Genomic DNA, 12834 nt, shown 5'->3' with positions numbered 1-12834 from the left:
TCCAGGTGGTCTTTAGGGCAGCCCCACGTAGAGCGTGTTGCAGTAGTCAAGCCATGAGGTGACCAAGGCTTGAGTGACTGTCTGAAGGATCTAGGAAAGGGCACAATTGGCACACCAGATGAAGCTGGGCAAAAGCCTTCCTGGCCACAGTTGCCACCTGCTCATTGAGGGTCTTCCTGGACTCAGCTGTGAGTCCAGGAAGACCCTCAAATTGCACACCATCCTTGAATCCATTCCAAGTTGGAATATGCCCAGATGCCGTGGCTGTGGAAAAGAGGCAAAGAGGAATCCCTGGGATTTAAAAGAACGAGGAGCAGCCAGGGGTTTCTGCAGAGTGTGGTCGAAAAAGTCAAGGTGGCGGCCACAAGGCTGCGATGGAAAACTCAACAAGGCGGCCATGGGGGTGCAGTCAAAGCTCTGCACTGCACATGTGGGTGAAAACAGGCGGAACTTCAGTTGCCCTGTTGTGGCTGCCATCCTGACTCTTTTGACCACACCCTGCGGATCCCCCTTCAGGGATAAAAGGTTTAGACGGAGTGCCTGCTGGTTTCCTGGTGGCCCGACCCCCTGTTATGGGGATCAGAGGGGCATCCGTGCAGAAAGGGGGAATCCAAAACATCAGGATGGCGGCCACACCTGCATGATTGAAACCCAGACCCTTTGGAAAGGCATTTGACCTTTTTGACCTCCTCTTGGCAAAAGGCCAAGAGATGGGTGGGTGGGTGGAATATCCTTGTACACCAGTTTCTTTAGAGATGTTGGAGATGTTGCCTTTTCTAAAACAGACGCACCATTGCGGGCTAATTACTAGTCCCCAAGGAAAACCAGTTAAAATAGAAACGTGAACTAGTCCGAAAGGAATTATCCCCCCCCCAAAACCAAATAAAATGATCTAACATTGAGATAGACACAGCAAAGAATAGCTTTCAACTCAACAGTGCTCTACCTGTGGACCGGTGGCCTTTCTGAAGGTCTTGATCTCTCCTCCAAAGAGGGGCAGAGCAGGTGCAAGAGTTCAAACTTCTACCATTTAGGCCTGGCTGTTGGGGAGCCCATTTCTCCTCTCTCTGCCCCCCCACCCCGGCAAGACATAGAGGAACGGCTTCTACATCAGGGGCAGAAGGCTGGTCAGAAGAAAGGTACAGGTAGTCCTCGCTTAATGACCACAATAGGGACCAGATAATTGGTCGTTAAGCGAGTCAGTGACCGGACCTGATTTTACGAGATTTTTTGCAGCAGTCATGAAGTGAATCACATGGTTCCCCATTGATTTTGTTTGCCAGAGGCTGACAGGGAAGGTCACAAATGGTGATCACGTGATCCTGGGATGCTGCAACCATTAAAAGTGCAAGCTGGTTGCCAAGTGCCTGGATCATGTTCATGTGACTGCGGGGATGCTGCAACAGTCGTTAAGTGGGAGGACTGGTCGTAAGTCACTTTTTTCAGTGCCATTGTAACTTTGAATGGTCACTAAATGAATGGTCGTTAAGCGAGGACTACCTGTATACTTTTTTCAGGGTCTCCAGTTACAAGGTGGTGGAAAAACTGCCAAAGGTCAGTTCTATCTTCAATAAAGCCTTAACACTTTTGCTTTGCTGGGATCCAAACGCCCGCTGTTTCCGTAAGCCAGGGCAATTCCCATGGTCTGCAGACAGCACGGCCATTGGCTCGACATTAGGGTAGATGGAGTGAAAATGGGTTAAAATTACAAAAAAGGAAGTCCAGATTAGACATCAGGTGGTCCTTCCAGACTGTAGGAGCTGTCAGCCAGTGGAACAGGAGGCCGTGTGAAGTGGGGACTTCTCTTTCCGAAAGGCTGGAGAAGCTTATCTGTCAAAGATGCTTAAGTGGGGTTGGACTACATGACCTCAAAGTTCCCTTCCAAGCCTGAGTTCTGTGATTCTAAACCCAACTGGAGACCATCAGACTGGGGAAGGTTCTCTTAAGCCTTACTTACATGCATATCTGTAATGAATTACCAAAAAAGAAAAAAAACCCAGCAGAACAACAACAAGAAGTATATCTTTCTCCCAAATAGCTTACTTGCAAGATCCTTTCCAGCTCCGAAGGGATTGGATTCTCCACCATGAGCTGCTGGAGCATTTCACTGAAGGTTTGATAGGTTCCAATGAAGAGAGTCTGGGAAAGACAAATGGCAGGTTCAGGACAGAGAGAGTAAAGAGTTTGGAAACTATGAGCAGTCCGGAGAGGAAGAGACCATCAAATCTTTGGCAAATTACCATATCCGAAAACTGGTCAGCCCTGAATGTTTGTGGCCGACGACACCTTCTGCAAACAACTCAAGAAGCCTGGTGGAGCAACATCATCTCCAGATGTTTTAGGGGAAGGGCTGTGTGAGTCTGTGGTCGCCAGAAATCAGGACACTGGCAGCCTGTTTTCTAACGGCACAAACTTTCTGCAGCTCACTTTGTCAGACACATACGTGTGCATCAGATACAGATACTGTACATCAGATAATCAGATGCACCCGATACAAATGTGCCTGATGAAGTGAGCTGCAGCTCACCAAAACCTGCGTCTTCTAATAACATTTGTCGGCTAAGAAAAGGCGGTATCAGACTCCTGATTTTTGGCTGTATATCTGTTGACCATGACTAGAGTTTACAGGTCCTTTGTAAGAAAGAGAAGGGAAGGGAAGGGAAGGGAAGGGAAGGGAAGGGAAGGGAAGGGAAGAGAAGAGAAGAGAAGAGAAGAGAAGAGAAGAGAAGAGAAGAGAAGAGAAGAGAAGAGAAGAGAAGAGAAGAGAAGAGAAGAGAAGAGAAGAGAAGAGAAGAGAAGAGAAGAGAAGAGAAGCAACTACATTTGCCTTTACCAAAGTGAGAGTCAGATTTAGGGTGATGCAGTTGATAGGTTGTGCATGAAGCCCTGTGTGATCTGAGAAGCTGATCTTTCTGCGTTTTGCATGGCTGCAAAGCAGGTTCCCATTCTGGGGGTCTGCATGAATTTTAACTCCCTGTGTTTCCTACCAAAGGGGCTTTTTGGAACTGTAGTCCAAGAAGCTGGAGGCATTGCCAGCTAGGAGAAACTGGCATAGTAACTCTAAAAGGATCCAAACACCGACCTCTTGGGTGGGGCAATGTTATCGAGGCACTGCCAGGATCCGGCTGAACCTCCCTTGGCCCTTAGGTTTAATCTCTACACATCAGCCATAATCTTTCCAGTTCATGATTCTGGTATTAACCTTCTGATAGAATCTCTGTAGGCCAGGGTTGAACTGTGGAGTTCTTGGTGCTCTCTGAGCTTGGTGGTTTGCTTGCAGACGTTTCATGACCCAACTACTGTAGGTAACATCATGATGTCACCTAGCTGGGTCATGAAACATCTGCAAACAAACCACTTGCCCAGATGTTGCTGTGATCAAGATTTTAGAGTCCTAGTAAAGCCTCTTCTTGGATGGAGGGTTCCTGGAGGAATCCCTGCAAAGGTAGGAACTGTGTTCAGTGAGGAGATGAATGTTGGTAATCTCTCCACGGGAATCCACCACATCTCCAAATGGCAGTTGTGTGGAGTTCAGGAAGAGCGTTAGCATGGTGCAAGAGTGGGCAACCTTCAGCCCCAAGGCTGTGCCCTCCAAACTGTTTTTGGCCTTTAGAACAGGGTTCCTCAACCTTGGCCACTTGAAGATGTGTGGACTACAACTCCCAGAATTCCCCAGCCAGCCATACTGGCTGGGGAATTCTGGGAGTTGTAGTCCACACATCTTCAAGTGGCCAAGGTTGAGGAACCCTGCTCTAGAACACCCATTTCCTATCATGGTTGAAAACCAGAAGAGTGTACTGCCATTCTGAGGTAGGACACACAGAGAAACTGTAAATATATAGAATCGTAGGGCGGGAAGGACCCACACCAACCTTTCACCCAATTAAAAAAAAAATATAAATGAATAAATAAAATGTCCCAAACTTCACAACCCAGCTCTACCTACAGGTCTGATGAGACATTCCCACCCACTGTGCAGGTCTTCTCTTCCTTCCCCACCTCCAAATTGCCCATTCCTGGTTTAGTGAAGAACATTGGATTGTACAGCCCAAGATGCCTGATTCTAATCAAGTTAAAGCTTCATGGAGCAGGTGATGTCAAAGATCTTCTGGGAGAAAACGGCCATCACAGAGTAGACAGATCTACATAGACTGACTCTGGGGCAGGTTGGAGCAAGATTCTGGCATTGTGGTATAAGACAGCTTTGTACTATATTTTGGTCTTGATCTTAACAGCCAGAACTGACTCAAGCTAACAATCCAGTTAATCATAAAATTGTAATTTGTCTGAGTTGGAAGGGATCTTAAAGGTCATCCAACTCAACCCCTGCTCTGTGCAGGAATCTAGTAAGCCATCTCTGACCAGTTACCATCCAGGCCCCATTTGAGGACCTCCAGCAAAGCCACCACTCCTGCACCATTCTAGGTGGGCTGTTTGATTACTTGACAGCTCCCACCAGAAATTCCTGCTGAGATTTAGCCTGGATCTCCTTTATTTTATTTTCAATCCACCAAACCTTTCCTGCTCTTGGTTTCAGCAGAGAACATGTTGGTCCAAACATGCACATAACAGCACTTTGGCTATTTGGAGACCACTATTGTCTCAAATCTCCATCGTCTCGTTTACATGCTAAACATGCCCAGATCGTGTAAACTATTCCTCGTTGGGTCTGGTTTCTGGACCCTTCACAATCCTGTTAGCTCTCCTCAAAACGAAATCTGGCGTCTCTGTACCCCTTCTCAAGGTGGATGCTGAGAACTGGGCACCAGACTCCAAATAAGGTCTAACCCAGTATTTCTCAACCTTGGGGGCTTGAAGTCCACACATCTTCAAGCCCCCAAGGTTGGGGAATACCGGTCTAACTAATGCAGCCAAGATCCATACAACTGGTCTCCCTGTGGAGGTGGTGGTTCTCCATCTCTGCAGGTGTTGAGGAAGAAGTTGGACAGAGACCGCTTGGGAAGGATTTGAACTGATTTTCCTGCACAGTGCAGAGGGTTGGGTTCGATCAGTGTTTTTCAAACTTGGCAGCTTTAAGATGGGTGGACTTCAAGTTGTCAAGTTTGAAAGACACTGGGCTGGACGATCCTTGTGGATCCTTGTGGATCCTTCCAACTCCACCGTTCTCTGATTCAGTGAATACCATGGAACTACTAACTCCCGTGACCTGGACTCGTTGCTTTGTTCACCTGTGGCTGAGGAAGGATTGGCTGTATAGCTCAGCGTGCTACAGGTCAACATAGAGCACTGGAGCTATCCATGCGTACAGACATTTCTGCTGAAGCAGCTGCTAGAAGTGGGGGGGAGAGAGAAGAAGAGACATCCATGCATGATGGTAAGCAAATGATCAAGTCCACCTTTGTGTACTGAACAGTAGAACAGTCCACTCCTCCTTCCTCCTGTCCTGCCTTCACAGGTGACAACGAGAAGACACTCTTGAAGAAAGTTCGGAGTAAGAGACCTTTCTGGTAGGACCCCATTGTTTTCATGACGTGCCTCTTGCTGAAGGAAATGAAAAGCACAGAAGGGCTCACAGTTTGTTTTTGAACACAGTAGGACCATCACAGACTGACAATGCAAAACGCACCCCAAAGTTCATAATGTTGAGCCAGTTCACAAAGTCGCAAGAAGCCAGAAGGAAAAATCACCTTCTTCGGCTACTCCTGCTGGAGAGAAGATTTTCAAAAACCACAAAACCTCCAGCATGGGTTTTTTAGCGTCTGAACTGGCCTGTCCAGACTTGGAGACCAGAACCTGAAGCTAGGAAGGGAGATGGTGTCATCTGATAGTTTAGGCGTTTCTCAACCTTGGCAATTTTAAGATGTGTGGGCTTCAGCTTCCAGAACTCCCCGGCCAACATGGCATGACATGAACAGAAGTGTCACCCAAATCATGGTCAAGATGGTTGTCAGGCCCCTATTCATATTTGTGTGTCCCCATCTGGCAGGGAGATGGCGCCTGGGTTCACCCATCATGCTAAACCGTGGCTGGAGGGAATGAGTCACAATTGGCTGGGCTCAGCCAACCTGCGAAGCGGTCAGCTGTGATTTGCAAAGCCGACGGGGCTGGGTTTGGACCACGCTCTGCCGAAACCAGATAAAGCATGTGAGGCTCTAGCAGGAGGAGCAGGGGGTGATTTTCTGCCTTGGCTAGAGCTGGAAGAAAGTTGCTGAACTAGCCAGGATTCTGGTCCAGCTCTGCAACAATGGTGATGTTTTCTTTCCGGCTTCTGAGGCTATGAAATAGAGCCTTCGCACCAGGGGCGGAAATTAAAAGATTGGATAAGTCAGTGTTGCTCAACCTTGCCACTTTAAGATGGGTGGACCAACTCCCAGAATTCCCCAGCCAGCCTGGCTGGCTGGGGAATTCTGGGAGTTGAAGTCCACCCATCTTAAAGTGGCCAAGATTGAGAAACATTGGTGTTAAGTGTTTTAAGCATCTTTTCTTCCTTTTCCCATGGCACAGATTTTGCTTAGGGGCTTCTTAATGATAACCAGAGCTTGGGAAAACAAGCGTGTTTTCGCTGTCCTTGTTTGAACCCTGCATCCTGTTTCCAGAATGGATGCCTAAATCGCCCCTGTAGCAGCGGATGACTCAGACGCTGTCTTCCTTTAGCGGGACCAGATGCCTGGTTTCATAATGGTGAGAAATAAAGAAACGCCAATTAGGTAGCCAACCAGTAATTAGAGGTTCTCGAAATTCCCTTCCCTTCCGTCTGGAGTCTGCGAATGCCGTTCTCTGGAGGCTAAGCTTACCAGGTTTCCGGGCGCATTTTTGCTCGAGCAAAAATTAACGCCGTGCATCAAAATACCGACTCCTTCCGCTTCCCTAGAACAAGTTCACACCAAGCCATGAATGTGCTGCGTTTGGTTTCAGTTTAACAGGCTCTATGAGCCCAGCCATTTGGGGTTGCAAACGGTGATTTGTGGCTTACTGTGTGTACTTGGCCAATGGTGCCTTATCCAACAAACCATAATTAAGCAAATTATGGCTTGGCATGATGTTTGAACCCTGTCATACCTTTCAGGCTTTTGTGCCGGGGACAAATCATTATTCCCTAATCTACTGTCATTTATTTACAGTACAGGTAGTCCTCGCTTAATGACCACAATAAGGACTGGAAAATTGTTTGTTAAGTGGGTCGGTTGTTAAGCAAATCGGGCCCGATTTTATGACCTTTTTTTGTGGTGGTTGTTAAGCGAATCACTGTGGTTGTTAAATGAATCACACAGTCCCTAAGTGAATCCCCATTGATTTTGCTTGCTGGAAGCCAGCTGGGAAGGTTGCAAATGGTAATTACTTGACCTCAGGATGCTGCAACCAACATAAGTGCAAGCTGGTTGCCAAGTGCCCAGATTACAATCACATGACCACAGGGGTGCTGGGACGGTCGTAACTTTGGGCACCGGTTGTAAGTAACTTTTTTTAGCGCTGTTGTAACCTCAAATGGTCACTAAATGAATGGTTGTTAAGTGAGGACTACCTGCATTTATTTATTTATTTATTTATTTATTTATTTATTTATTTGAATTTATTAGCTGCCCATGTGCTGGTCTATGTTACCTGCAGCCAGTAATATTAAATCGATGCAGACAGGACATCTAATATGGCAACTGTGTTCACCCCTCGGCCATCTGACATTATTACGACAATTTCCTGCCCATATAAGCTGCACCATTTTTATGAACAATGAGAGCAAGAAGTTCAGAGGCAGGTGGCTTGGCCATGCCAGACCACCACCACAAGGTCAGTTAATAGATCGAGGGAGAAGCAGATCTACCTCAAGTCCGTAATGGTGCTCATAGCCTGAAGACAGACAATGTTGGGCTCTGGAAGCTCTCTCTTCACCATCTCCTGTCAACAAGAAAGACACTTCACCCATCAGATGGTTTCAGCTCTGCTGGAAGGAACTTCAAATGTTCTCTGGTTGAAGGCCTCAACCCAATGTGGGCCATTTCGGAGCTTGCTAAGGTTAGAGGGTACAAAGTTGAGCCAATCAGTTTTGGCGAGATCAAGGCTTGGGTGGAAACAGGTCCAACCCACCCAGCTTGGGGTCCAGGCCAGTCTGCCAAGGCAAGCATCTAGAGCACTGTTTCTCAAGCTTGACCACTTGAAGATGTGTGGACTTCAACTCCCAGAATTCCCCAGCCAGCCCTGCTGGCTGGGGAATTCTGAGAATTGAAGTCCACAGATCTTCAACTGGCCAAGCTTGAGAAACACTGATCTAGAGGCAACCAAGTTAAGGGGAAGGAAGGCAAGATCATATCCAAGGAAGTTCTTCTGGACTTTCTCAGGGATCGCTGAGAAAGTTGTTCACTCTTGGCAACTCAAGCATCTCAAGTCCCAGGGGGACCATCTCAGCCTGGAGATTCCTGCTCTCACGGTCTCTTGTCTGACACCACTTCTGCTGGGGGAGCCACATGGGTGAGAGGACCTAAGCAGAATCAGTCCCCAGATGCTTGTGTGATCATTCACTCGGTGGTCCTCTGACCCAACGGAGGGGACGGCAAGGGGGCAGGACCCTTCCAAGGGAGATCCTGCAAAAATGCAGGGTGGTCCATACCTCGTGCCCACCGTCCACGGGACTGTTCGAGCTTCCTTCTCCAAGACTTCCCACGTGCTATTATTTATGATAATCATACATATAACATGTAAATGGTATATTTTAATGGTTTTGACAATTTGTACTTTGTCTTAGGTTTGCGTGTTTTTTTCATGAACTGCCTTCATCCAGGGTGGGATAGTTTTGAAGGATGCAAAAAAGTTGATTTTGCTGCAGATCGACAGAGAAATTGAAAGGAACATTCCTGGCCAGGGGAGGGGTCCCTAAGGATAATGTGCCCCTTGATGAGTCTCCCAGCCGACAGAATTTTTCCTGGCAAGATTCAGCAATCATTAGAAATTAAGTTTTTTTAATAATCTCTGAAAAACAAGGAAAAGGTGAATATTCCTCCCTTTGTTCAGATTTCTGGATCCTGCTTTTCCAGGTTGTTTTTATACAGTAAATGTGGTTTGGGCAATATGCAGCGTTGGGTAAGATCACATTGGAGTTATTTAAATTGCTTTGAACCTTATTTGAGAGATAGAAGGAAACAGGGGTGTCTGCACGGTGGGGTCAAAAAAGTCAAGATGGTGACCACAACGATGTGATCAAGGCTCTTCCTGTTTATTATGTGTGTCACTTCCACTGCACTGCTGCGGGCGCCATCTTGACTTTTTTGACCACCCCCCGCAGACCTTCTTGGAAGGAGGGAAAACAGACAAAAGACATACAGTTATGGCTCCCACGACATCAGAGGTAAAACTATCTAGAAAGAATTCAGTCATGTTGTTCCAGTTGATTGTCTTGCTGAGAATGGATAAGAATCTAAAAAAACTTCTCTTCATCACGTCATCCTAAAAGGGATTCAGGGGAGAGGGAGAGGGAAAAAAAGAGAGAGAAAGCAGAAATTAATTTTTTTAATGATGTGGTGCAGTCTATATCTTTCTGTTCGTTCAGCATTCTTTTATGGGGAAAACTCATAGTAGAAAATGCGGCAACAAAAAGAACGATGATGATGATGATGATGATGATGATGATGATGATGATATAATAAGGATGATGAAGCACATGGCTTGACCTAAGGTGACCTTGCCTGGACTTGAAAAGCGAAGTTAGAACTTGGAAGGGAGACCACCAGGAAATCTCTCTAGGCAGGACTGAGAAATCAGAAACTATTCCGGAAAAAGGCAAATTACTTGTGCAAAGAGTCAGATGGTTGGCTGGAAGGACACAGCCAAAGTCTGTGTAAAATATACATCTTTCCTGGTGGAAAAATCCAAATGCTGGCATGAACCCATTTTCAGTGGCGCATTGAGGGTGAGCTCGTAATAACTTTCCATGTTTCTTAGAAACCTTCAAGAGCCAGATGTATCCTAAGCACTATCTTCATGTGCTAGAGCAGTGTTTCTCAACCTCAGCAACCTTAAAGTTGTGTGGACTTCAACTCCCAGAATGCCCTAGCCAGCAAGAATTCTGGGAGTTGAAGTCCACATATCTTAAAGTTGCTCTCTCAAACTGTGCATAAACAGATGCCACATATAGGAAGTCTGACTGGCCAAATATACTGATATTTGAGCTAACTTTTTAAAATAGGGGCTGTAGTTTTAAGGGAGCAAGGACTGACTTGAGTCTATCATGCAAACCCAGGCAGAGGGGGAGGGGTGGGCTTTGTTTTTTTTTTTAAAACTCTCTCCTTTGAGCACAAAATGCCACAGAGGTCGAGTGACCCAGACTCCCTGATTGCAGCCTTTGTCCTCCATCCAGGACTGGGGACCAGGGAACGCCCAAGGGGCACTTGGGCAAATCTCTCATTGCTTGTCCTTTGCAGGAGATCGCAAAGAGGTTTTGGCCCGTTTGCTCTGCTGCCCCGTGAGAAAGAAACTTGGGCGCGTCAGGGTGGTGGGAGATGTTTGCTAGGAGTCCAGGGAGCCGCCCGTCAGGTGCCCACTCCACGTTCTTGCTGAGATCTTCCAGGAAATTCTGGGGACCCCAAGAGAAGGGGCTGTTTTACAAAGTCTCCATACCTCTTTTTTGCCGTTAAAATACTCCATCGTGCTCCTCCACGAGGTCAGCAAGAGCTCGGGTTCCTGGGCAGATTGGGGGTCTTCTTTTTCTTCCCAAATGGTTGCCATGCCTGAGAGATCCGGGACTAACCCCACGATGGTGAAAGGGAGAAAAAGAGAGAGAGAGAGAGAGAGAGAGGAATTCATTCCTTCTCCAAATGGGAGGGAAGGCCCCCCTCGCCTGGAAAACCACAAGGTGTTCCAGAGGGAAGCCCCAGCCGCTGTGGGGTGGGAGCCATAGGCACGGAGTGGGGCAGCTTCTTGGGTTGCATGAGATCCACAAACAGCTGAGCAGTGTTTCCCATCCTTGGCAACTTGAGGACGCATGGACTTCAACTCCCAGAATTCCCCAGCCAGCCAGTTTTTACGGTTTTTGATTGTCAGCTGCCCAGACTCACCCTCTGGGGGAGATGGGCGCAATATAAATATAAGAATAAAAGAAATAAAGAAATAAAACAAAATCCCCCAAAACTGAATCATCGGCACTCGCGAGCCAGCTCCCACGCACCACCGATTAAAGAGAACCGTGACGCGGAGGAGAAGTTGCCATTGACTAATTTGAGGGTTCCTGTCGGAAGGAGAGGCTGACTGGTGAGGACCCCAGTCTAATTCTGCTGCTTCGTTCTGCTCCCGCGCCCCTTCTGTCTGCCCTGGCATTACCGGTGCTCAGGGTTTTCCGCCGCCTGGTCCTTTCCTTCCTGGTTTTCCGGTAGATCCTCTTGAGGCATCGAAGGAGAGGCCCGCTGTCGTCGCCCGGGAAGTCGTCCTGCAGGTCCCCCTGGCTCAGCTCCAGGTTACTGTGAGACAGGTCTGAATCTTCCCACCCGAACGGGATGCCCCCCTCGAGCAAGCCGTTGCCATCTTCTGCCCCTGGGTAGCCGCACAAATCCATTCTGCAGCGGAGACAAGGACGGGCTGGTTGGGAGACGTTTCGGAGATGCGCCACGGCAGGTCAAACCAGCCTTCTCTAACCTGCTCTCCCCAAGTTGGGCGGGGCTGCAACTCCCATCATCCCCAGCCAGCAGGGTCAAGGATGGTGCTGGCTGGGGATGAGAGAATGGCAGTTCCATACAACTGGAGGGTTTTATTACACGCACACACACACTAGACTCTGATGTCTTTTCCACGCTTTCGAATTGACTCTACCCCACGGTCCTTATGCTGGTCGTTGACCGTAAGAAAGATTACATGATGGAGGGTTCTGGATTAGGAAATCTCAGGTTCAACAAATCTGGGTAGGTAAGCCAATTTATATGGATAGGTAAATTGTCTCCAGCACAAATTTATTCTCATACACACAGCTTCTTAAATATGAATATCCCCATGATTAGGAGCACATGAAACAGGGGACATTCATTTTTATGCGCACCGCACATAAAAACCAGGCAGAGCTTCCATTGCACCGTCGTGGGAGCCATTTTGACTTGTTTGACTGCACCCTCTGGACACCTCGGTATGGAAACTATGATTGTGGCGGTTCAGTTGCCTTCCAATGGACAGAACGAGTCTTAAAAAGTGAATCTGAACATTCAGGGACCACATTTGGAAAGGTTTGCAGTTGGAAATGCTGCGTTTAGACACTAAGGCAGTGTTTCTCAACCTTGGCCGCTTGAAGAGGTGTGGACTTCAACGCCCAGAATTCCCCAGCCAGCCAAGAAGTCCACCCATTTTCAAGCGGCCAAGGTTGAGAAACACTGATCTAATAAAAGCAAAATAAAACACACAGACTACTGTTGAGAAACCCACCTTATGGGTCCCCATCTCCTTCATTTCTCAGGTGTGGGTATCGATAGCACCCTCTCCCAGCTAGAGAGTGTTGGTGGACAGACTCCACTTGGAGCAGTTAGTCTGGAAGTTAACTACAGCCCAAGCCACACAGGGCTTTATAGGTAGCCACCACCAGCTGAGATTAAGCCATGAAGCCTCCTGGCAACCCTGTGAGAAACAGGGGCCCTTCTAAGCCAGTGTCTGGCTTTTGCACTAGCTGCATTCTCCAGCTTGTCTTCAGGGGCAGACCCAGACAGAGCCAACTGCAGTTGTCTAACTAGGCGATGACAAGAGCATGAGTTCATCCCCTTCTGCTCCAGAAGAGGTCCTCACTGGTGGACCAGCCCAAGCTGGCCAAAGACTTTTCCAGCCATGGCCTCCATCTGCTGCTGTAGCAGGAGTTGTGAGCTCAGGACAATAGCCCCAGATCCTTGGTAGTAGGAATTGTTGGTAAATATTATA

General features: G+C 47.7%; 1 protein-coding gene across 1 annotated transcript in view; it reads right to left on the bottom strand.

Annotated features, from left to right (window-relative positions):
* The window catches only part of LOC148216031 (maestro heat-like repeat-containing protein family member 7), a 32710-nt gene extending 21213 nt beyond the window's left edge, over positions 1–11497 (bottom strand). The window contains exons 1-6 of the mRNA XM_088140884.1: positions 11266–11497; positions 10567–10691; positions 9274–9396; positions 7781–7854; positions 5358–5502; positions 2044–2139 (exon numbers count right to left, since the gene is read on the bottom strand). Of these exons, the coding sequence (XP_087997010.1) occupies positions 2044–2139; positions 5358–5502; positions 7781–7854; positions 9274–9396; positions 10567–10691; positions 11266–11497 (795 nt within the window). The remainder of the gene's footprint in view (positions 1–2043; positions 2140–5357; positions 5503–7780; positions 7855–9273; positions 9397–10566; positions 10692–11265) is intronic.
* Between the last annotated feature and the right edge of the window lie 1337 nt (positions 11498–12834).

The sequence above is a fragment of the Python bivittatus genome, unplaced genomic scaffold (assembly GCF_059951505.1).
Source record: "Python bivittatus isolate LINGU-HERP-01145 unplaced genomic scaffold, Pbiv_v1 ctg000340_np1212, whole genome shotgun sequence".
Taxonomy (NCBI): domain Eukaryota; kingdom Metazoa; phylum Chordata; class Lepidosauria; order Squamata; family Pythonidae; genus Python; species Python bivittatus.
This window is presented reverse-complemented; position numbering and strand designations above follow the sequence as displayed.